This window comes from Phyllosticta citribraziliensis, assembly GCF_038025025.1.
Source record: "Phyllosticta citribraziliensis strain CPC 17464 chromosome Unknown J3D65scaffold_4, whole genome shotgun sequence".
Taxonomy (NCBI): domain Eukaryota; kingdom Fungi; phylum Ascomycota; class Dothideomycetes; order Botryosphaeriales; family Phyllostictaceae; genus Phyllosticta; species Phyllosticta citribraziliensis.
In genome coordinates this window covers 1466981-1489270 of record NW_027117341.1, presented here as the reverse complement: position 1 = coordinate 1489270, position 22290 = coordinate 1466981, and the positions used below count along the sequence as shown (strand labels likewise).

Genomic DNA, 22290 nt, shown 5'->3' with positions numbered 1-22290 from the left:
TGATACTGATCTGGAGAGGAAACCTTTTTGGCCAGGAGCTCGCAACAAGGCCAGCCGGATAGCTGCCTGCCTCGCAGTCCCGGCGTATGAACAAGGGAAAGCGACGACGGGAAAAAAAAAAAAAAAAAAACCGGAGTTTGGAGTGTGGAGCGTGGAGCCGTGGCGGATATGGGGGTGGTTGGGGTTTCAGTACTCCATGCCGCCCGTCCAGCAACCAATCGAATCGCAGATCGCACACCCCCTTTTCGCAGACAAGGCTGTGTCCAATCCCCAATTGCTATTCCGTGCCATGCGGCCCCCATGGGCCTCTCGTCATGCTAGGTAGGTTTGGTCGGGGTGTAGGTGGACGACAGACGGCTGGACGGACGGGGGGGCTCAAAACTCGTTCCGCACCGTGAGCCGCCTCTTGCCACTCGCGCTGCCAGCCTCCGTCGTGGTGGTGGTCGTGGGACCGGGCCCCATGCCCATGCCCATGGCCTCCTGACCCCCTGCCGCGCCGCCGCCGAGTAACCCCTCGTTGCCGCTCCCGCCACTCATCTCCTCTGCAATGTTGCCGAGCCCCGACGACCCCAAGCCCATGCCACCGCCGCCCATGCCCATGCCCATGCCCATGCCCATGCCGCCGCCAAACTGCAAGCCTGCGCCTACGTCCCTCTCCCCCTCGTCGCCGCTACTCTCCGGATCGTGCACGTGCGGCACATACTGCACGCTCTGGGGACTGCCGCTGTCTTCGGGGGGCTCGAGGCCCGCACTCGGGACCTGCAGCCGCGAGCCGTACCGCGGGAGGCTGGCCGAGCCGTGCTGCTGCTGCTGTTGTGCAGACCGCGCCGCCGCGAAGCTGCCATGACCCCCGCCTCCTGTCGACGGCGAGCCTGCGGCGTCGTCGCTGCTGCCGGCGCCATAGGTGCCGAAGATGCTGCTGCTGCCCATGGCGCCCAGCACCTCGCCCGCCCACGTGTCGCCGCTCTCGAGCCGCGTGTCGAGCGTGCTGAGACCGCTCAGCTCGCCCGACCCGCTGCTGTTGTGCGGCGTGGGCTTTGGAGAGGGCGGGTGGTAGAGTTCGGGCTGGAGGAAGGTGTAGTTGCCGGTGCGAGAGTAAGGGTACGCGGGATACGGGTTCGGGTATGGCGATGACGATGGCCCGCCCCGTGTTGTGCTGGTGCCCGGGGCTGCGCCGGCGGTTGTGAGGCCGAAAGGCACGTCAGGTGAGGGGAGCGTGCGTGCTGGGGCGGAGGGGCCGCCAGTGCCTGGGGGCCAGGGCGAAGGGGTCGAGGTTGAGCCGGTGCCGCCTTGGTGTGTAAAGGGTGAAACGGAAGTCATAGCGGAAAATGGGGTTGCGGTACTCCGGGGGAAGGAGATGGGAGTGGGATCCAGAGTTGAGAGCGGTGAGCGTGTGGACGGCGAGGGTGACAACGATGAGTGAGGAGAGTTCAAGAGCGAGGAGCCTGAACCTCGCTGAACGTGGTATGGGAAAGGTCGAGGTTGTGAGAAAGAAGTCGGATTGCGGGTGGGAGACAGCCGCTGCTGTAATCGTCGATAAAAAGGTTCGTCTTCAATTTCCCCTTGGGACTGCCGCTCAATTGCCGTGGGTGACGATCCTGAGGTGTCTGGAGGTGAATGCAGCGCTTGCGGAGGAGTAGAGAGATCTGGAGGTGGCAATAGAGGCGAGGTAGACTTTTGCGTTTCGGAGTGTTGAGGCATGCCCGGAGAAGGCATCAGATTTGCCTCACCCGCGGCAATGTCTATTTCATCCCACAAACTCGTCGAAGAGGCAGGAACCCTGGAAGGTGCACCAGCACTCCGCTCCGCCTCCAAATTTGTCGCCGAAGAAGATCCTTTACCATTCGAAGAGAGCAGTCCGAATCCACCCGCGGCGCCTGCAGCCAAACCCTTTGCGAGCTTCAGAGGCTGAGGATCTGGCCGTAGCTTGGGCTTCTTTTGTCGCATGGCGCGCCTCTCATTCTTCAACCGCTCTACAGCTTGCGCCGCAGAGATACTGGCCCCGGCCTCTGCTATGCCTACTCCACGTAACGAGCTGTCTGAACTGGGCGGTTCTGATCGTGGCAGCTGGCCCTGGGATACCATGTAACTGCGGCGACTCGTAGAACTGTTCTCTCCGCTCGAACCCATCCCTTCCGTGCCAATAGGAGGCGGAACAGGAGGATCGTAAAGGAACGCAACTTCGGGATAAACTTGCTTTTGCGAGAGAAGTTTTCGTTTGGAAGCGTGTCGTCGAAAAAGAAGGAGAACGACGACAGCACAGATGAGGACCGCCGATGAGGTACTCGCTGCAATCGCCGCAATTTGATTACCCGACAGCGAGGAATCTGCAGGTGCAGACGCCATCGTCCCGTTTGTTGCTGCGGGTTGAGAGGTGGTAGGTAACAGAGAGGATGATGTTCTAATCAAAGTTGAGGAACTGGACTCGGACGTTGTACTGGACGAGGTTGATGAACTTGAAGAGCTCGAGCTTGAGCGCAAACTTCGCTCAGGTGTTGGAATGGGAACCCCGGTTGGCCATGCGCTCACTCCCAATGGAACTGTGTTTGTCGCAGGTGATCCGTTCGGAAGTCGACCGCTGTGAATTTGCTCAAGACCGCCGTCTCCGCAACCGTAAATGGTGGGGTCATAACAAGATTCGCCGCAAGGAACCAGTCGCTTTCCATTCAGTACAGGGCATAGTACGTTATTAGCGTAGCAAGTATACTGTGCAGGGACAAAAGGTATTGATCCACAAACATAGACATCCGAATCATTGGGGTCAAAGGTCGACGACGGTCTCGGAGTCGTGACGGTAGAAGATGGTCCCGGAATTGAGGAAGGTCTTGAAGGCCTGGCTGGATCCAAAACCGGAGGCGTGTTGGCTGGATTTCCAAATGTCAAGGTTTCTGTGTCGAGAGTTGTGGGTTGTCCAGGTGCTTGTCCTTGCGAACCAGAGGGCAAAGGCGCCACGGTCTGAGCACCTGGAAACGGTGCAGGAGGAAACCCGGGAGAGAAGGGTGGGAGTTCGGTGTTGGGAGCATCCGGGGGAAAGTTGAAATGATTCCAGTTGGGCGCATCAGGACCACCTCTTTGCCTTGGAGAGCCCTCCGCCGGGTCGAATGCATTATCCGGCAATTGCTGAGCAGCCATCTGCACTCACTAGTCCCCAGCGCGCCGAAGACGCTCTGATCCTTTGCGGAACAGTAATAAGCACCCCTATCAGAGCCGAGTTTTGTCGCAAAAGTATTCGGGATTGGCCACAGGAATGGTGGGATAAAAGGTTTCTGCAGTTCGATCGAAGTGGAAAATTCTGAACAGACTGTCTACAGCTGAGGTCGCGAAATGCCATCGATCCAGATTGGCTAGGTTTGGACAGGTCCTAACGAAGGCAACGATTGCTCAATATCGTGTAGCGAGCTGGTGGCAGGCAGGAGGTTTTGAACGAATGGACCTCCGCTACTGATGCATGCCCAGAGGTCTAACGATGCGACTGCGACAGTGATAAAATGCTGTGGTTAGAAATGAAGTCGAGGCGGCGTCGCTTTTGCGATTGAGGTCTAAAGGTCGTCAGATCGGCGGCTGAATACAAGCTCGAGCTTTCATTTACTGCGCGGGGGGAGCGACGGGCCAAAAGGCCTGTATCGTGACGCGACGACAGTTGGAGATGGAATTCCAAACTTACCAATTGCTCGAGCGCGCTCTCGTGTACAGTTTGCAATGGATGGCAAGTGATTTGCGTGGGATGACGAGAGTATGTTTGGCACATTGACTCCCCGTTCCCCGACTCCACCTACGCCAAGAGAATTCTTGAAAGAGATAGACGCGACATGTTCAAAAAGGGGTCAACGGTGGCGGGGATGGAATGGGAATTTGAGAAGGGGACCAAAAAAGGGCCAGGCCCGGCGGGGATATCCCAGAAGACGCGCAAGGCAAAGAGACCCTAGGCCAGTAGGCATGTTGGCGCAAAAGTTCATGACATGTTGGTAGATCTGTAATTAGCTGAGGCAAAGTCAGCTCACAGGCTGGGCCCCCATGTCCCACGAGGAGCTCTAGCTGTATCCCGGGCGGGAGCTAGCCATGACTGGCGCTGCGCCGTCTCAAAATAGCAGACAGTAGCAGCACGCCTTGTTGAGATGAGTGAGCCTCAGCAGACGTCGTCCCTGTCAACGATGCGGCTGTGAGCCTGGTGCTTACGGCAGAACCCGCACAGCCTCTTCTCCAGCGATTTGTTCATAGGTCGCCGCTCCCGCCGATCGACTTGTTTGTAGACCGGAAATACTTGCTACGAGGCGAAGCAGTACAACTTTGGTAGCCAACAAACCAGTTGTCGTGTCGCAAGCACGCTCCGATGCGGCACTGTTTTTGGTTGGAAGACAGCTGCACCCGGTAGCAAGCATTGGCAGGCGGAGGAAAAGGTTGTCGGCTGCTTGACTTCAGGGAAGAAGCTCTCGACCCCATGGACCAAAGGGCAGACCAGGATGACTGGGGTAGAGGTGTGTGGTCGGAAGTGCTGGAACCATTCGGGTAAAACGTAGATTTGATGTCATGACTAATGTCAGCTCCACGACACGATTGCAAAGAAGCTTCAACGCCTCAAACGCCATTGTGAACGGCAGATCCAGTGAACTTGTGCGCCTGAGCTGCATCACAGCGTACAGCCAACGGTTCTGATCAGCCAACCGCGCGGCCGTGAATCAATCTCTCTTGGCCGTTGAAGCGTTTGGAAGGCCCTGTCTGTTGGTGTTGCGAATAGTGTGAGAGGTCAGCCCCTCTTAATTATGATCCGATCTCTCACCAGCCACAGCAATGCATCAAGTCAACACTCGCATAGTGCCACAGACAGGGAGCTGTCACGTCAAAATCGCCACCTCTTGTTGCCGGGCACATCAAAGTCATCTGCCCTTGTCGCATTTAGACCAAGGCCGTAGTATAATGATGGCTATTGCCACAGTCGAAGAGCTATACAAAGCGAGGAGCGATGGAGCGTCGTTGCGCGAGCGCTTTGCATCGCAGATGATGCACCGATCATCTCCGCGCCGCTGCCAGGAAGGTTCGACGAGCGAGTTCCGGTGTGTTGCCAAGAGCAAGGACATGGTGACGGCGCGATGGGCTTTAGTTTATTACTAAAATGATCCTTCTCACCAGAGGCGATGCTGCGATACGTATCGTTGGTATGTCGTCGTGTCAGGATGGGTTTTGCAGGCGCAAGGGCGGGATCTCGACACGAGCAGCGTGCTGGTTTACTACCAAAAATGTCCAATTGCGGACCCTGATGCTGAGGACGTACCAAACGGTCATGGATCCGACCTATAAAACAGAGCGCCGTTAGTGCGTGGTTGAGCAAAGCATATGGCCTGATGACGGTTAAGTTTGCCTCCCCCAAGGACCAAGCGACTTTTCCCGACTTGAGCTGATTCGTGTCTCGACAGCGAGATACGTCCAAGTGCGTACTTCTGCGCTGGTGTTTCCGATTTTTTCGGTGCGGCGGTTTCGGCGTTGGACAGCCACGAGCACATTTTGTTGACGCTTTTCCAAGTGAGACCAAGCGCGAAGAGCGAGCCGCGTGGACGCGAGTTGGTGGTGCAGCCTAGGTGGCTGAGATGATGGCTTTGGCTTGACGCACAGTGTTCCTCCCAGACGATGCCTCGGAAGGATGCGGTGACGGCAAAGTCTGCTGCTGTGCCGATGGAGACGCGAGTCGCTGTCAGGTTTGGACCGCGCCAGATGGGAGCCGGAAGGGGGACACGACGGTGCAGAGGAAAGGCAGCGGTTGGAGGAAACGGAGGGAAGAATCGACAGAGACGGCCAGATGCAAGCGGACCTGGAGCCGGCCATGGTGTCTCTTCACGTGCAACTGGACGGCGAGGAATGACGTCGCCAAGGGCCGGCGCAGGCATGCAGCCGACGCAGTGAACCAACCAGAAGCAGCATCGCGGCACAAGTCTACGACGACGTCGAGTGCGGTGCCGCTGCTGCAGGACTGCGACTGGACTGGATGTCCCATTGCCACTGTCCTGTCTGCGGGTCCTGTGCCGCCCTCAACAATTGTCCTCGAGTCCCTGGGACCTCACCTCTGGTTCGGGCTGCCATGCCATCACATGTTCGCCAGCCATCCCATCTTCTGATAAGCTCCCCGGATTTTCTTCAACCACTGGAGACGATACCTTGCCGCCCGTCCTCCGCTGCCAGCAACTGAGTAGTGTCGTCCGTTGCCCACTCGACCCGACTCGACTCGACTCTTTCGATGGCGCAGCCGGCCGGCCATGTATGCCATTCAGAGACTTGGATAGCTAAACAGGACGATGCGCCCTCGACCGTCTACGCCATCCTGCCTGCTCTGATCCAGAGCCGCATACCTCGACTGCGGTCGCTGCGTCGCACAGTCAGCAATTTCCGCAACAGCACCACTGCGCAACCAAAAGAGCCTTCGTCCGCGTTACCGTACACGTGCGGCCCGGATGCTTCCGCTTCGCAGACGCCCCCTCCACGCTATACCTCCAGGCCCTCGAGTGCCACCACGCGCCGCCCATCAGGCCTCTCTGACAGCGATTCCGTGCAGACGCTGTCAGATGATGCCCTGATAGATGAAAGGCCCTCGTCCTCCTCCAGCGCCACGCCGCTGCCCGTGTACCGGCCCCTCGAGATGCAAAGCGGCATCAACTGGAAATATGCCAACCAAGGTGTCTTGCGCCACCCTTTCACTTGCTTGTCAACGCTGCTAACCGCTGGCCAACTCTAGGGCTCAGCCTCCTCACAACCGCCCTGCAGGAATACTCGACGCTCGGTACTCCGGACCACAGTGCCCCCTCTTTCAGTCGCCAGTTGTACCTGCACGCCCTGACCTACCTCTTGAAAGGTCTGCCATCCGATCTGAGCGCAGATGAGAAGCTGTCCATCGAGACGGCGCTTCCACCGGACACGGTCAAGGTCGTCCATGTCGACGCGGCGAGTGGACAGCTCGTCCGCTCCGATGGCCACCACGCAGCTATGCACTCGCGCACTCAACCTCCAGAGCCCTCGTGGTTGCATCGACTGCTCGCGTCCAGCATCATTCAGCTGTTCCTCTTTCTACATCTCTTGCTGCCTTACATCAAGATTTTCCTCAGCCAGGCGTACCAGTACGAGCGAGAACACAGAATATCGGAGCGATTGTTCGCCTCGTCGATCCAGACAGTCGACGAGCTGGGCCGGCGCAGCATCAGGGTTACGAACGCCATTTGTCAGATGAACGACGGCAAGGTTGGCCAGGCGATAAACGACTTGACGCTCTGGTCGCTCAGGGCCGTGACGGGAGGGATCCACGAGGGCGTAAGTGAGGGCTTTTTGATTATCGGGGCCAGAGAAGACGTTCGGGTTACGCAGACGGGCAAGGCGTAAATGGTAGATTGGTTTGTCAAAGGTTTATCGCATTTTGGATCTGTCACTAGACGTAGAACAATGGGTAAATAGTAAGCCGACTTGAACGTGGCAATAGACATGCGCAGTGTGGTTGTCGCTCGAGCCAAGGAAAACAATTGGCAGCGTCGACAAATGGACCTGAAAATGCTGCGGAGCTCTGTCCAGGTGGCGATCACGGGTCTTCTCACCGCCTGCCGAAATAGGCATGGCTTATCTGACGGCGACTGTGCCGGGCAGCGCCAGAAAATTATCTGGTTGACGTCCACACCCACCTACTCAACGCCTTAACTCGCCATCGTCGTCAAATCCCTCCGAGTTTTTGGGTGCTCTCCTCGTCACCTCGCGTCTTTTGCCTGAACTTCATACATCGTCTCGTTCGGTCTTACAAATTCTCAATTCCTCGTCGCCATCCGCCGGTCCCCTTCGGCGGCACTTCTCATCATGCTCGCGTCTCTAAGAAGATGCCCTGCTCCTCTGTCGCGCGCCTTGACGGCCGCGACTGCTGGTCGCGTGGCGCCACGCAGCACTGCGCTCGTCAATTCTCTCGCTCGCGTTTCGATTCCGTCCTCTGTTTCTCTTCGCACGTTACAATCGTCTTCTCAACTCTCGCAAGTTGAGGCTGCGGCCGCTGCCACTCAATCAAACCAGCAGACGCAGCGCATCAGCAGATTCGACGATCTTGCAACGCACGGTCTTGTCCACCCGAACATCATCAAATCCATCACGGGTGACATGGGGCTGGAAACAATGACAGAGGTCCAAACAGCATCCATCAACGAGGCTCTCCGGGGCGACGACGTGTAAGCTTGCACTCCCAGCGCCTCTAATTTTCATGCTGACCCAAGTAGCATTGCACAAGCTAGGACCGGTACCGGCAAGACCATCGGATTTTTGCTTCCAATGCTCCAAGGAATCCTCAAAAGGAACCCCCAGCTTGCCGAGTTTTCTCCCTCCAGAAGGAACGGCTTCGGCCGTGGCTCAAACCCACAGCTCAACATTCGGGGTATCATCATTTCTCCGACAAGAGAGCTCGCTGAGCAAATTGCTGTCGAGGCGAAAAGGGTTGTCTACCACACTGGCATCAAAGTTCAAACGGCTGTCGGTGGTATGGGCAAGGCCCAATCTCTCCGAAGGATCCACGAGCAAGGCTGCCACCTGCTTGTTGCTACACCCGGACGATTGATGGATCTGCTGAGCGACAAAGAGGCGGGCGTTTCTGTGCCGAATCTCGACTTCCTGGTTCTTGACGAAGCTGATCGCCTGCTGGAAGTGGGTTTCTACGACGACATTATGGAAATCAAGAAGTTCTTCCCGAAACCCGAAGAAAAGGACCGCCAGACTCTCATGTTCTCTGCCACTATCCCCAAGGGTGTCAAGACCATGGTTCGCTCGTTGCTCAAGCCGAATTTCCATTTCGTGCAGACGATTCGCGAGGACGAGCAGCCCACACACAAGAGAGTGCCGCAAAAGGTTGTTGAGGGAGCCTCCTACAAAAACGCCATGCTATCCCTGTTTGAGCTTGTTCAGCGTGACGCGGAGAACGCAACGCCTGAGCGGCCCTTCAAGGCCATGGTGTTCATGAACACCACTAAACAAGTGCCCTTCTTTGCGGACGCTCTCACGAACCTACAGTCAATGCCCGGTACCTCTCCTCAGTTTAAGCGTTTGGAAATTGGCGAGATTCAATCCGGACTTAGCCAGCAGGCTCGCAGTCGGGCCTCGGACGCGTTCAAGGCATGCAAAACGGGTATCCTGGTTTCATCAGACGTCACTGCTCGAGGAATGGACTTTCCCAATGTCACCCATGTCATCCAATTCGGTACTCCCAAGACCAGAGACGACTATGTCCACAGGATTGGTCGCACCGGTCGCGCAGGCAAAGAGGGAGAGGCTTGGCTTTTGATTCCCAAGTTCGAGAGCTCGGAGGCTCTCCGAAGACTTGGCGAATTCCCGATCAAGCTCGATTCTGGCTTGAAAACCGCCTCGGAAGATTTGGGCAACCCAAGTGCCGAAACCACGCAGCTCCTCGACAAAGTTACGAAAGCCATGAGAGGAACAGATCCCTACTCGAGACGCGACGCGTACCGGACGATGGTTACCAACAATGCCCAAGGCAAAAGTCGCTTTGATAAACAGAGAGTAGTCGACGAGATCAATGCGGCGGCCACGGACATCATGGGATTGGATCCCATTCCAGGCTTCTCCCCAAAGCAAATCACTGCCTGTGCCCTTTCGGGTGTCAGAGGTATCACTCAAGAGGAACCTAGGTCAGGCGGATCTGGATCTCGTGGAGGCTTTGGGTCCAGCGGAGGCTTTGGATCGCGTGGTGGCTTTGGATCTTCGGATCGTGGTGGATCCCGTGGTGGCTTTGGATCCTCTGATCGTGGTGGATCGCGTGGTGGCTTTGGATCTTCGGACCGCAGTGGAGGCTTTGGATCCTCAGACCGCAGTGGAGGGTTCGGGTCTTCAGGCGGTCGTGGAGGGTTCGGGTCTTCAGGCGGACGTGGAGGGTTCGGCGGCCGTGGAGGATCCCGTGGTGGTTTTGGATCCTCGGATCGTGGTGGATCTCGTGGTGGCTTTGGATCTTCGGATCGCAGTGGAGGCTTTGGATCCTCAGACCGTCGTGGAGGTTTCGGGTCTTCAGGCGGCCGTGGGGGCTTCGGCTCTTCGGGTGGTCGTGGAAGCTTTGGGTCATCGGGTGGCCGTCAAGGGGGCTTCATCTGAGGGCCACCAAGTTGAAGACTACAGCTACGAGTATGTCCCCCGATGGGTCACATGCATCGAAAGGCGTTTGGGGTACAAAATGGGGGGTTTTGAAAGAGATGGGACGCCTCTCGTGCGGTAGCTGAGGGAGCTTGTTCAGATACGCTCACGGCCCTGGTTTCTTCGGATAAAAAGGGAACATATCCAAAGACGGCGTCCGGTTGGTTTGAAGGGAAACCGTCTGGGGTTGCACCAGGGTTCTTGTTTCTTTTTTCTGTCTTTTTTTCCTTTCATTTGATTGTAGTCGTATGTAGACGGTCTGGATGGCTGATATCTCCAATCTTGAACTTCCCGACTCAACAGCATGTATGACTGAGTGATGCTGTATTGCTTTCTCCCAGAAAGGTGGAAGAGGTTCGACCTGAGGTGATGGCCCGGACGGGACTCGACGGAGGCCCACGTGACAGCCAAACTGTCAGCCCAGGTGACTAAGCCAAACTGTCACCCAGGCAGGTCGGACCGGTGGTAAGTGCGTCCCGCACCCTGACGCTTGCTGCCCGCCTTCTCGATCAACGCCGACGGAACCTCGTGCCCTCTTTCAACGCTTCCCAGGCCGGCTTTCGCGCCTCAATCAACCACCCTTGTGCACAAGCGCCACCTCTGCATTGCCCTCGACACAACCTCTCGTACCAGCAGGACAACATCTTTCTACCATGTCGACCGCCGCGCGCAGACGTCTGATGCGAGACTTCAAGGTATGTCAAGGAAGTACAAGGCTCGACAAGACTCATGGCACTTTTGGCTGACTAGACGCCAACAGCGTATGCAAACAGACCCTCCCGCTGGAGTCTCTGCATCGCCAATCGCAGACAATGTCATGACCTGGTACGCTTCCCCATTCTCCCACGCCTTGCCGGATCCCATGCCTCCAACCCTCGACCGCCACCGCCCGCCACATGGCCACAAGCACACGTGAATGCCAAATTTCGGTGGAATGCTCCTGGTACTCATGTGGACTTTGTTACAGGAACGCCGTCATCATCGGCCCAGCCGACACGCCGTTTGAAGATGGCACTTTCCGACTGGTGATGCACTTTGAGGAGGCATATCCGAACAAGCCCCCGGGCGTCAAGTTCATCTCGCAAATGTTCCACCCCAACGTCTACGCCACTGGCGAACTTTGCCTGGACATTCTGCAAAACCGGTGGAGCCCGACGTATGACGTTGCTGCGATTTTGACGAGTATTCAGAGGTATGGACGTTTGCCTCCTGCGTTCAGAACCACGTACTGATAAGTGGACAGTCTGCTCAATGATCCAAACACGAGCTCTCCGGCCAACGTCGAGGCTAGCAATTTGTACAAGGACAACAAGCGCGAGTACATCAAGCGGGTGCGCGAGACGGTGGAGAAGAGCTGGGAGGATTGAACAAGATGGGATGACGAGGATCAGACATGGGCACAATGGGTTCATCCGCGGATAAGGCGGAGGGAGTTCAGGATTGGATTGAACAGCTTGTTGCAATTAGTCACTAAGCATGGCGTGAGGGACGGGCGCACAGGGTCAAGGACAGGGCTGGGGGTTCTTTCTTTGATTAATCTCGCTAGCAGCACTGGTATGAACTGAACAGAGTATATATTCGCAGGTCGTGTCCGGAGAGGTAGTGGTGTTGTGTTGTCGTGCGACCTAAGCCGAGGCGAGGCGCGGCGCGGCGCAGGGCAAGGCAGGCCAGCCCACCCAGGGCCGGGCAGCCAGGGTGTGACTTGTGAGGTGGTCGTGGACCCGCACCGGGATCAACAATCGTCAGTCAACAACAATAATTTCCCGTCGACGCCCGCAGACCGCCTCGACCCAAAGCGGAATACCGCCAACTTTTGCTCTCCTCGCTCCCTCGTGCCCTGCCCTGCTCTGCTCCCCCTCTCCCCGCCGCCCACCTGTTCACCCCTCCATCAACCTCACGGTAGCACTGGCACCTGCTGCTAGCTCGCTCCTAAAAGACCCTCCCTTTTTTCCTCAGCGCTGCTTGCATTCTGCCGCTGGTGCAGGCCTCAACCCTGGAGCACAGGTACAAGGTACACCGCCGGCCACCGCATCACTCCAAGCCCGACTCAACTCTCTCTCCATCCCTTGACCGCACCAACGCCGACTCGCCTGTCAACCGTCACGCTCGCGATACACCACTACCGCCCTCACCCGGCTGTCTCTACCTACATCTCGGTCGTCTTTGCGTGCGGCCCATTACACCTCTCCTGGCCGCCGGGCCTAGTTGCCCTGACCCTTAGCAACCATGTGAGTCCACCCCACCGCCGCTACCCTCGACGGCTTGTGCTAACAGTGCGTCAATTAGGAGCTACAACAGCATCAAGGGTACGTTGCCGTTTGCCAGACACTCTGTCTCCAATCCTGCACGTCGATTCGGGATGGCAGCTGATCTTTCGCGTCACAGTTGTTGCGCGGTTTCGCCCGCAAAACAAAATCGAACTCGCCAGCGGAGGCCAACCGATTGTGTCCTTCCAATCTGAGGACACATGTAGCATCCAGGTACGCGTAGTAAAGGCCTCGCCCACCGGTGCACACCATGCTAACACGTTGCCCGTGCACAGTCCATGGAGGCGGCGGGTGAATTCACCTTTGACCGCGTTTTCGACATGAACTCTCATCAGAGGGACATTTTCGACTTTTCGATTCGCCCGACAGTCGACGATATCCTCAATGGCTACAACGGAACCGTTTTCGCATACGGTCAAACCGGTGCTGGTAAATCGTACACCATGATGGGTTCTGACATTGACGACGAGGAAAACAAGGGTATAATACCTCGCATCGTCGAGCAAATCTTTGCCAGCATCTTGGTCTCTCCCTCCAACATTGAGTACACGGTTCGCGTCAGCTACATGGAAATCTACATGGAAAGGATCCGCGATCTGCTGGCCCCGCAAAATGACAACCTGCCCGTCCACGAAGAGAAGAACAAGGGCGTCTACGTCAAGGGCCTGTTGGAAGTCTACGTGGGCAACGTGCAGGAGGTTTACGAGGTCATGCGGAGAGGTGGGCAGGCCCGAGCCGTCTCCGCGACCAACATGAACCAGGAATCCTCGCGCTCGCACTCCATCTTCGTCATCACCGTCTCGCAAAAGAACATGGATACCGGTTCGGCCAAGACTGGTCAGCTCTTCTTGGTCGATTTGGCAGGTTCGGAAAAGGTCGGCAAAACTGGCGCTTCTGGACAGACTCTGGAGGAGGCCAAGAAGATCAACAAGAGTCTCAGTGCCCTTGGTATGGTCATCAACGCGCTGACCGACGGCAAATCCACCCACGTTCCTTACCGTGACTCAAAGCTCACGCGTATCCTGCAAGAGTCCCTGGGTGGTAACTCGCGGACAACGCTAGTCATCAACTGTTCGCCCTCGAGTTACAACGACGCCGAAACCGTGAGCACCTTGCGTTTCGGTGTCCGTGCCAAATCCATCAAGAACAAGGCCAAGGTCAATGCCGAACTGTCTCCCGCCGAACTCAAAGCGCTGCTTAAGAAGGCCCAAACCCAAGTCACTTCTTACACCGAATACATCTCAAATATACAGGACGAAGTACAGCAATGGCGTGCTGGCCAGCCGGTGCCGCAGGAGAAGTGGGTCCCAGCCATTGAGGTTGAGGCACCAAAGAAGAAGGCACCCGCAGAGAAGCGTGCCGAGACTCCCTCCGCAGTGGACAGTGTCAAGAGAAGGTCTGAGACGCCGTCACGGCCAGACTCCAGGCTAGAGCTTGAAAGAGCGGCAACTCCGACAGTGCTCGAGAAGGATGAAAAGGAAGAATTCCTCCGTCGCGAGAATGACTTGCAAGATCAGCTGGCGGACAAGGAGTCGCAGATTGCAAAGGCGGAGAAGAACCTCGCAGATGCAAAGGAGGAGCTGTCGTTCCTCAAGGAGCACGACACCAAGACGAGCAAAGACAACGAGAAGCTCAACTCGGAAATTAACGACCTGAAGATGCAAGTCGAAAAGATCAACTTCGAGGCCAAGGAGGCACAAATTACAATGGACGGCCTCAAGGAAGCCAACTCTGAGTTGACTACCGAGCTCGACGAGATTAAGCAGCAACTTTTGGATGCGAAGATGAGCGCAAAGGAAGCCGGTGCCATCCTCGATGAGAAAGAGAAGAAGAAGGCTGAGCGCATGGCCCAGATGATGGCTGGGTTTGACCTCGGCGGTGAGATTTTCTCCGACAACGAGAAGAATATCCGCAAGGCCATCGAGCAGGTGGATCAGCTCATTGCAATCACATCCGGCGGCGAAATCGTCGCACCCGACTCCCTGCGCGACCTTCGACAGAAGCTGCTCGAGACGCAGGGCATCGTGCGCCAGGCGGAGCTTTCCGTCACGGAGCGGGGAGAGCTCGACGAGGCTCACATGCAGCGCCGTGAGGCTCTCGAAAAGCGCCTTGCTAGTGTGCAGCAGGAATACGAGTCAATACTCGAACGCAACCTTAGCGAGGCTGACGTGGAGGAGGTCAAGCAGCGTCTTTATGATGCTTATGCCGCTCGCCAGGATGGCCAAGCCGACCTCATCACCGAGCTCAAAGAGGACCTTGCGCGCAAGGTGGAAGAGGCCAAACAGCTCAGGTCCCAGACGGAGGAGATGGAGCAGCGTCTCAAGAGCGGCGCCGCCGTCAACGGGGCCAACGGCGTTACTGCTGTCAACGGCAAGACGCTGCAACAGCAGATTGCCGAGTTTGATGCCATGAAGAAGAGCCTGATGCGGGATCTGCAGAACCGATGTGAAAGGGTATATCGCCTCAGCTGCATCGCCGTTGGTGAAGTACATAGCTAATCTTTTGCGCCCCTGGTCCGGGGTGTTTGACTATACAGGTCGTCGAACTCGAAATCTCGCTTGACGAGACCCGCGAACAGTACAACAACGTTCTGCGGACATCCAACAACCGCGCCCAGCAGAAGAAGATGGCCTTCCTTGAGCGCAACCTGGAGCAGCTCACCGTCGTCCAGCGCCAGCTGGTTGAGCAGAACAGCAGCCTCAAGAAGGAAGTCGCCATTGCCGAGCGCAAGCTCATTGCGCGCAACGAGCGTATCCAGAGTCTCGAGAACCTGCTCCAAGACTCGCAGGAGAAGCTCACTGCGGCGAATCACAGGCACGTCCATGCCCAGCATTTGTTTCTTTCCCCAGTCCTCTCTCCACTTTTTCGGGCGGAGCAATCAATCTCATACAATGCTTACATTCAACGCTCCTCAAACACCGACCTCTTTCACCCTACATCATCTCCGTCCCCCTTGCCTACCCCTCCGTCCCCACTACACCCCTCATATCTCGCTTCCCCAACTCTCTTTCCACTCTCCCGTCCATTGTCACCGCACCGCTCTTCCGTGTACGTAGATGAAGACCCGCTTGACTAACTACAGTTGTTGCCTCAACAGATTCGAAGCGCAGCTCACTGCTGTCAAGGAGCGGCTCGAGGCCGCCAAGGTCGGCTCCACGCGCGGTCTTGGCTCCCCAACGGGCTCTGGCGTGCCATTCGGCAGCCGCATTGCGAAGCCGCTGAGGGGTGGTGGTGCGGTCGCTGAGGCCGGCCCCCTCGCCGCCATTGCGAGCCCTGAGCAACCGTCGAAACGAAGCTCCTGGTTTTTTAACCAGCGTGCCTAAGGACCACCGACAGGAGGGCGGTGGTGGGAAACATCGGAAGAGGCTGAGTTGGTGGGATCGATACGGCGATGACGAAGAGGAAGATGGTCTCGGGCGATACGTTCAGTTGGAGCAACGGGGGATGAAGGAGCAGCCGAAGGTCTTTGACGGCCGCAACTTTGACGTCGACGATTTCGACCTCGACGGCGAAGGCTACATCTACCGCGACGATGCGACGACTCCTACCGCCTACTCTCCCTATTCTCCATGCAGTGTCGCTGGGGACGACCGACGTCCGTGGGAGTTGGACAGCGACGACGATTCAGCTGCATGGGAGACGGTTGATGACAACAGCAGCGGTGGCGGCAACATCAGCAGCAGGACATTTGACGAGCTCACGCTCGTTGAAGAAGCTTTGACGGACCCAGATCTCGACGGCCCCAGCTTGAGCATCAGTCGCCGCAGTAGCACTTCCTCGCGGCGGCTGGCACTTGCGCAAAAGCAGCAACAGGCATTGATGAGCCGGGCGGTACGGCTGGGGGGCATGGGGCTGTTTCTGCTGATGTGCGTAGTGTATGCGCTGAGCTGGGTCTTTGTTGCCTAAGTCTACCGTTGCTGCTGAGTGTGGTGTGAGACATTCACTGCTTGGTCGTCATTCAAACGACACTTCATTTTCTGTGGCTCCGCTGTCAAATCGCCCGACATTGCCCTCGATCCTCCACCTTCCTGGCCTCTTCCGTTCATTTCTTTACACTATTTCCTTGTCTCCCCTTCCATTATTTTCCCTCTTTTCTTACGCTTATAGAACGAAAGACGAATTCGGCACGAGAGAAACAGCCCGTGGGTGTAGTAGACTCTGCGCCACGGCTACGGTCGGCCTCTTTACCGGATCCCGCACGGGGTGGGGTGGTGGATTTCTTCTTTTTGCTACCTCTCCTTTCTCCCTCTTTCCCCATCATCCCCTGCTTGTTAGCGCCTCGTTGGGAGGGAATTACCCTGGGGTATCTCCCGCACACCCATCGACAGCGTCACGTTACATGACCTCGTACATATCACCACCAACACCATCCTCATCATCATCCTTACGTCCCTTTATACATACATACGCATAGACAGACCGCACCACCAGCACAGACAGGCAGACCGACACCTAGGCAGATGGATGGCACGGCACGGGCACGACGGGCGGCGGGCGGCGACTGCAAAGCCGCACGCACTCCCCACGTCACGTACGTTTTCCCCCAGCACTTGTACCTCAAATCACTTTTCCCTGCCCTCTTCTTTCGCGTTCACGCGCCGCCCTTTCTTACTCTCCTTTTACGACCGACCGACCGACCAACCAACCAACCAACCAACCAACCCCCCTTTTTACCGCTTCTTCTTGTCCGCTCCTTCGTTTTGCGGTTATCCTGCTCTACCTCTTTTTTCTCCTCCCTCCCCCATGTCTCTCTATATTCATGTTTTATAACACACCTTATGTATCATGCATGTAGATGAGATGATCTGATTGACTAGTTTGTTGTTTTGTCGTCGTTGTTATCGTTGTTGTCGTTGTCGTTTCTCCTGTCCGCTGCCACGCGCCGCACGCCGCCGCGGTGGTGGTGGCGGTGGCGGCGGCGTTTGTGCCATCATCTGTCCATCCATTGATTGCGAGTATTGCAAATATCGCGCGCTCTGTCTGCACAGATTGATTGGTGCTGTTGTTATCGCCTTTTGCGCTTTTTTTGTCCGTGTCCTGCGTCGCGTACGTCGCTGCTGCTGTTGCTCATTCCTGTCTGCTTTCCGGCGGCCGCCGTCATCGCCGCGTTGGTCGTTGTCCTCGCTCGTCGCTGTCGCTGTCGTTGTCGTTGTCGTTGTCCCTCGTCTTTTGCCGCCACACGCGTTTGAGCTCGAGTGCTCGAATACGAAGCACCATCCATCCATCCACCGTCGTCTGCTGTGTCTATCTTCAGGCATTGACTTTGCATCTCAGTAGCAGAATCTGCGCGAGCAGGTACGCTGGCTGTCTAGCTGGCCACCTCCCTCTTTCACCGTTCAAGACCAGCGAGCGGGTGAGTGGCATCGTTGTTCGCCGCAACCGCAACTGCAACGCAATGGCAACCTCCGGCGCAAAGAACCGACGTCTTTGCTTCTGGCAGAACACCACGACAACACACGGCTGTACTGTACGGTACTTCTCTATACCGTACTATACGTCCATAAAGCGAGCGAGCGCAGACGTGACGCGACGCGATGAGCTATCCGGCTCAACAAACGAGGGGTTCGGCGAGGGAGAAAGCGACGACTCTAGAACAAGCAAAACGGCGGAGGTGGAAGATGGGAGCGATCCCGAGCGATACACACTGGTCATATCAGACAAGGGGGACGGGATGGGATGGGATGTAGTAGCAGTGGTAATGGTACCCGCGCAGTAGAGGCTCGAAGACGGCGAGCAAGCAACGAACGCCTCGCGGCAAACGACGCGGAGAATCAGAGCAGGGAAGAGGAGGTCGAGAGGAGTTTGAGGCAATGGGGGTTCATGGGACGAGTTGGTGGCGCAAGAGGAAAATGAGGTGAATCGACACCACGGCAGACTGACAGACAGACCGATTGATTGAAAGGGGAGAGACAGGCGCCTATTTTGCTTTTCCATGTTCCGTCTCGTCATTTCCCGGCGCCGTATATCACTGACAACAGACTGTTACCTCTCTTTTCATCCCCCTTTTCATCCCCTTCTCCTTTTCCTATCTCGTACCATCTTTGTTTGAATAGACTGGCTTCCCTTCCCTTCCCTTTGTCGACCTCCTTCTCCCACTGTCGAGAACAACAACAACAAGAATAAGCAGCGCAAGCGCAAGCGCAAGCGAACTAGCTACACAGCTAAATGCATGTATGGTAAATGTACCTGTAACTGTAGACAGACTGCCATTGTATTCGTAACATCCTATCTATCTATAATGTTTTGCATGCCTTATTCGCGGCAAGATTGAATAATCTAAGGATTTAAACATGGATCAAGAGTACAGTTTAACTCTTCGACATATGTATACACGCACAATATGTAGTACATACCTTTTTAACCTGTCTTGGTGTCTCGTCTACGATAAGTTGGTAGGTAGATCAGTGTTTTCGCCACGTACTCATGTATACTTTAGAGAAAGTACACAACGGTATGCCATCCAAAATCTGCGGATAGTAGACGTGGATTCATGCATTAGGCACACCAATGCCATACTATCTTCATACCACCACTAGTTAGTTGATCAACTGAGTTCTATACCTAGCACGAAGCACGCTTAGGACACACATCAATGTCATAAAGCAAAATCAAGAAAGGACAGCAGATTGTTCCGCCTCGGCGGTGCATGGCCTGTATGAAATCTGTCTTCCTGTCCCCTTCTACTGCGCAGCTCTCCGTTTATGTGGGTGGGAGAGAGGGAGTGGGGGAGTGTGGAGCGTGGAATTAGGACCGGCGCAGCATCAATGAGACAGGACGAGGGAACCAACTCTGCTGATTAAACCTAGCACACCGCAACAAGAACAAGACACTCAGTGTGGGACGGACGAAGAGTGAGGATATGTTGGTAGGTAGGTAGGTAAGTTCTGTTTAGTCTGTCTTGATATCGTGAAATGCCGTCTCTCTATACTATACTGTACAGTACTAAAGGTGTGAGTACTGACTGACTACCGCTGCGCTAATCTGCTTTTCTACACCACCACCAAGACGCCACGTCTCGCCACGCCAACATCCAAGTGCCGGTTACCAACTAGTATGCTGCGCAACAGAATAAAGAGCCAAAGCAAACCGCATCCCAGGCCCAAGAATAAAGGGGAAAGGAAAGCGAGACCCGAGAAAGAAAGCGAAAGCTCACACCGACTCCACGCCCTCCAGCGTCCTCAACGCCCGCGTCGACGCCGTCTCAAAAAGGCCGACCATCCGCTCACACTCGCCACGCAGCCGAGACTCGCCAGCCTCAGCCTGAAACTGCACCCACTGCTCGACCGTCATGCGCTTCTCGGGGCTGGTCAACTGGCGACGGACGCGCTGGACCGCGGCGTCGAGGCCGGCGGCCTCCTGTTCGTCGTTTTCCTTATCCTCCGTGTCGGTGTCTCCAAGGCCGCGCATCAGGCGCTTGGTCGACGGAGATTGGAGGAAGATGTTTTCGAGGTCGACGGGCTCCCAGGGGAGTGCGGTGCGCAGGCCGGAAGGCCCGATGTTGTTGTTGGTGCGTTTGGAGGGCGAGGTGCGTGGGGTGGTTTCGGCTAGGGGGATGCGGACGGTGCGGGCGGAAAAGGGCGTGCGGGTGGACAGAGGCGGGCGAGTGGCAGAGGGACGGGTTGACGGTGGTTTGTTCTCGGCGTTTGATGACTGTGGTGACGGCGAGGGGGTTTGTTCCTTTGGCGGCGGTGTGGGAGATCTTGGGGCTGGGGTTGGTTCCTTCAGGGGCGTGGGCTCTGGGGCGACGACAGATGATTCGGCTTTAGCGGGAGCTTCGTTCTCATCTTGAGCAGGCGTCGATGCCCTCGTTTGAGGCGAGTGTGCGACCTGCGGTTCTTCCTCAGCGGCATCGACAACGCTCTCTTCGACGACCTGCTTCTTCCTTCCGCGTTTGGGCTTGGACGCGGGCTTAGCAACTGGTTCAGGCTCGGGCTCAGGCTCCTGGACATCCCGTGGCAGCTCAGACGGTTCTTCGGGCTGCTTCGCCTTCTTGCCGCGCTTCTTCGTCTCCTTAGGAGCAGGAATTACGACGGACACCGAGTCGTCTTTAGGGACACCGTCGCTCGTCCGTTTCCTACCACGCTTCGGCTTGACCAGTTCTTGCTCTGCTTGCTCTGCGGCCAATTCCGCCGCTTTGTTTGCCTCATCTTGCATCTCTGATGGCAGCTGGGTAACGTCGTTGCTCATTAAAGTTGTGTCATCCACAACCATCTTCTTTCTTCCTCGAGTTGTCCTTTGTTTGGGAAGTTTCAGTTCCGACTCTTCCACTTCGGTGGCATTCTGCTCCAAGTAGGACGCCTCAAGCTTCGATGTGTTGCGAGTTGTCCGGGCGCTTGGGATGGCGGGGGACAAGTACGAAGTCTCTAGCCTCGAGTTGTTCCGAGTCGTCCGGGCGCTTGGTGGTGCAGGAGACATGTAATCGTCTGCTGGTAGAGATTTTTGTACCGGGTCTTCCAAGACTAGCGGTTCAGGCTCTGCTGCCTTTTTGGTGGTTCTAGATGTTTTCCTTGTTGTTTTGGCTGGGGCTTTTGCCTTGCCCGAGGCTTTGCGCCCTCTTGTGGTTTTTGAAGCGGTCGAAGTGTTGGTTGCAGCCGTCATGACGCTATCTTCGTCTTTTGCTTCAAGATCGCCCAAATCCAGAGGTTCCTCGGCGCCTTCGAGTGCTGTGTCCATTTCAGCCACTGCGCTAGGCTCTTCGGTGGCTTTTTTGCTCCGCGCATTCTTCTTGCCGCCCTTTGCAGCCGCTTTGCCCTTGCCAGTGCCTTTCTTGCCCTTCGCCATGGTTCCTGCTTGAGTAGCGGTCAAAATGCTGTCTTCGTTGTGAACTGCGTCGTCTCCCAATGACATGAGAGATGGAGCTTCCGAAAAAGTGTCAAAGTCTTTGGAAGATTGGACAGATAGGCGTGAGGCTCTAGAGGCAGTCGATGCCCGGCCCTTCTTGCCCTTGACCGCTTTTCGCGCTCCTCCGTACACCTTGAGCAGCTCGAAGAAGGGACAACCGGGCGATCTCCTTTGATGCTCCTCCCTAGAATGTACAAGTCAATTTTGGAATGTGGGGATTTCCGCAAGCGTCACCTACGTCGGATCATCCGTCGACTCCCATCCGTCAAGAGACAGCTGACAGTAAAAGCACGACACGCCATCGTCAAACTCTGGACTCGGGTCGAAGCACCAACCAGCCTCCACCATGCTCTTGATGTTGCACTTCCATCCTCTCTTCCCTTCATGCGGCCACTCAACAAAAGTCGCCTTGCGCGCGTCGGCCATCTTCTCGCTCATAGGGTCTTCGTGCTCGTCCAGGCGGCGGCGAGTGACGCTCGTGGAAATTGCCCATGCGCAGTCGGGCGCGAGGGCCAGGTGCTCAATCGCAGGGTCGTCATGAGGTTCCCAGTTGTCTAGTTTGTGCTTGCACATGAAACAGGTGACATTGTCTGGATGGTTCGCGGTGGGGGAGTAGTAAAAGCCCGATTGGGCCAACTGCTCAAGCCGTTAGCAGGCACACCTCAGGGCGCCCTTACGCGTCAAACGTACGTCCTCAATGGATGGAGCCGTGTGGGGCCATGAGACGGTGGTGGCAGTCTTCTTTTTGGTCGAGGAAGCGCGTCGTTTGGTGAGCTGTTTGGGCTCCTGGAAGCTCGCAACGCGCCCGGTGTAGCAATTGAGGTGGTCGGAAGAGGCCATGATGGCGACGCGCAGTGGATGCGCGAGGTGCTAGTTGGTAGCAATGGGAGCGGACGGGAGGGACGGGGACGGGGATGGATAAGGTATGGTGGTCGCGGTGTTGTTGTGGAGGTAAGCAAAGCGAGCCGAAGTAAACAGTCCGGGTGCCAAGCCAAGCCTCTTGCAGCGAGCGTCATCTTACTAAGGCTCGAGCGTCCAC

General features: G+C 56.4%; 7 protein-coding genes across 7 annotated transcripts; 4 read left to right on the top strand and 3 right to left on the bottom strand.

Moving 5' to 3' along the window:
- Positions 1 to 131: 131 nt before the first annotated feature.
- On the bottom strand, positions 132 to 3408 carry J3D65DRAFT_293286 (uncharacterized protein). The gene has a single exon (XM_066795161.1). The coding sequence runs from the start codon at positions 3130 to 3132 to the stop codon at positions 376 to 378; it is 2757 nt and encodes a 918-aa protein (XP_066657009.1). The 5' UTR covers positions 3133 to 3408; the 3' UTR covers positions 132 to 375.
- Positions 3409 to 4777: 1369 nt separating this feature from the next.
- Positions 4778 to 6293, bottom strand: J3D65DRAFT_619635 (uncharacterized protein). Its single transcript, XM_066799777.1, has 2 exons — positions 5357 to 6293; positions 4778 to 5289 (listed from the first exon to the last, which is right to left on the bottom strand). The coding sequence occupies exons 1-2, from the start codon at positions 5877 to 5879 to the stop codon at positions 4922 to 4924; spliced, it is 891 nt and encodes a 296-aa protein (XP_066657008.1). The 5' UTR covers positions 5880 to 6293; the 3' UTR covers positions 4778 to 4921.
- Positions 6054 to 7371, top strand: J3D65DRAFT_292963 (uncharacterized protein). The gene is made up of 2 exons (XM_066795159.1): positions 6054 to 6662; positions 6722 to 7371. Exons 1-2 carry the CDS (start codon positions 6227 to 6229, stop codon positions 7357 to 7359), a joined length of 1074 nt encoding a protein of 357 aa, XP_066657007.1. The 5' UTR covers positions 6054 to 6226; the 3' UTR covers positions 7360 to 7371.
- A 284-nt stretch (positions 7372 to 7655) lies between these two features.
- On the top strand, positions 7656 to 10443 carry J3D65DRAFT_619627 (putative DEAD box RNA helicase hela). The gene is made up of 3 exons (XM_066799776.1): positions 7656 to 8180; positions 8229 to 9723; positions 9796 to 10443. Exons 1-3 carry the CDS (start codon positions 7822 to 7824, stop codon positions 10102 to 10104), a joined length of 2163 nt encoding a protein of 720 aa, XP_066657006.1. The 5' UTR covers positions 7656 to 7821; the 3' UTR covers positions 10105 to 10443.
- A 353-nt stretch (positions 10444 to 10796) lies between these two features.
- J3D65DRAFT_650675 (kinesin heavy chain) lies at positions 10797 to 15518 on the top strand (the record flags this gene model as incomplete). The annotated part of the gene is made up of 4 exons (XM_066802435.1): positions 10797 to 10818; positions 12529 to 12623; positions 12686 to 14863; positions 14947 to 15518. The coding sequence occupies 4 exons, from the start codon at positions 10797 to 10799 to the stop codon at positions 15484 to 15486; spliced, it is 2835 nt and encodes a 944-aa protein (XP_066657005.1). The 3' UTR covers positions 15487 to 15518.
- Positions 15519 to 16771: 1253 nt separating this feature from the next.
- On the top strand, positions 16772 to 17794 carry J3D65DRAFT_292906 (uncharacterized protein). The gene is made up of 2 exons (XM_066795157.1): positions 16772 to 16941; positions 17228 to 17794. Exons 1-2 carry the CDS (start codon positions 16871 to 16873, stop codon positions 17685 to 17687), a joined length of 531 nt encoding a protein of 176 aa, XP_066657004.1. The 5' UTR covers positions 16772 to 16870; the 3' UTR covers positions 17688 to 17794.
- Positions 17795 to 19265: 1471 nt separating this feature from the next.
- J3D65DRAFT_619618 (uncharacterized protein) lies at positions 19266 to 22199 on the bottom strand. Its single transcript, XM_066799775.1, has 3 exons — positions 21942 to 22199; positions 21490 to 21887; positions 19266 to 21435 (listed from the first exon to the last, which is right to left on the bottom strand). Exons 1-3 carry the CDS (start codon positions 22089 to 22091, stop codon positions 19560 to 19562), a joined length of 2424 nt encoding a protein of 807 aa, XP_066657003.1. The 5' UTR covers positions 22092 to 22199; the 3' UTR covers positions 19266 to 19559.
- Positions 22200 to 22290: the final 91 nt, after the last annotated feature.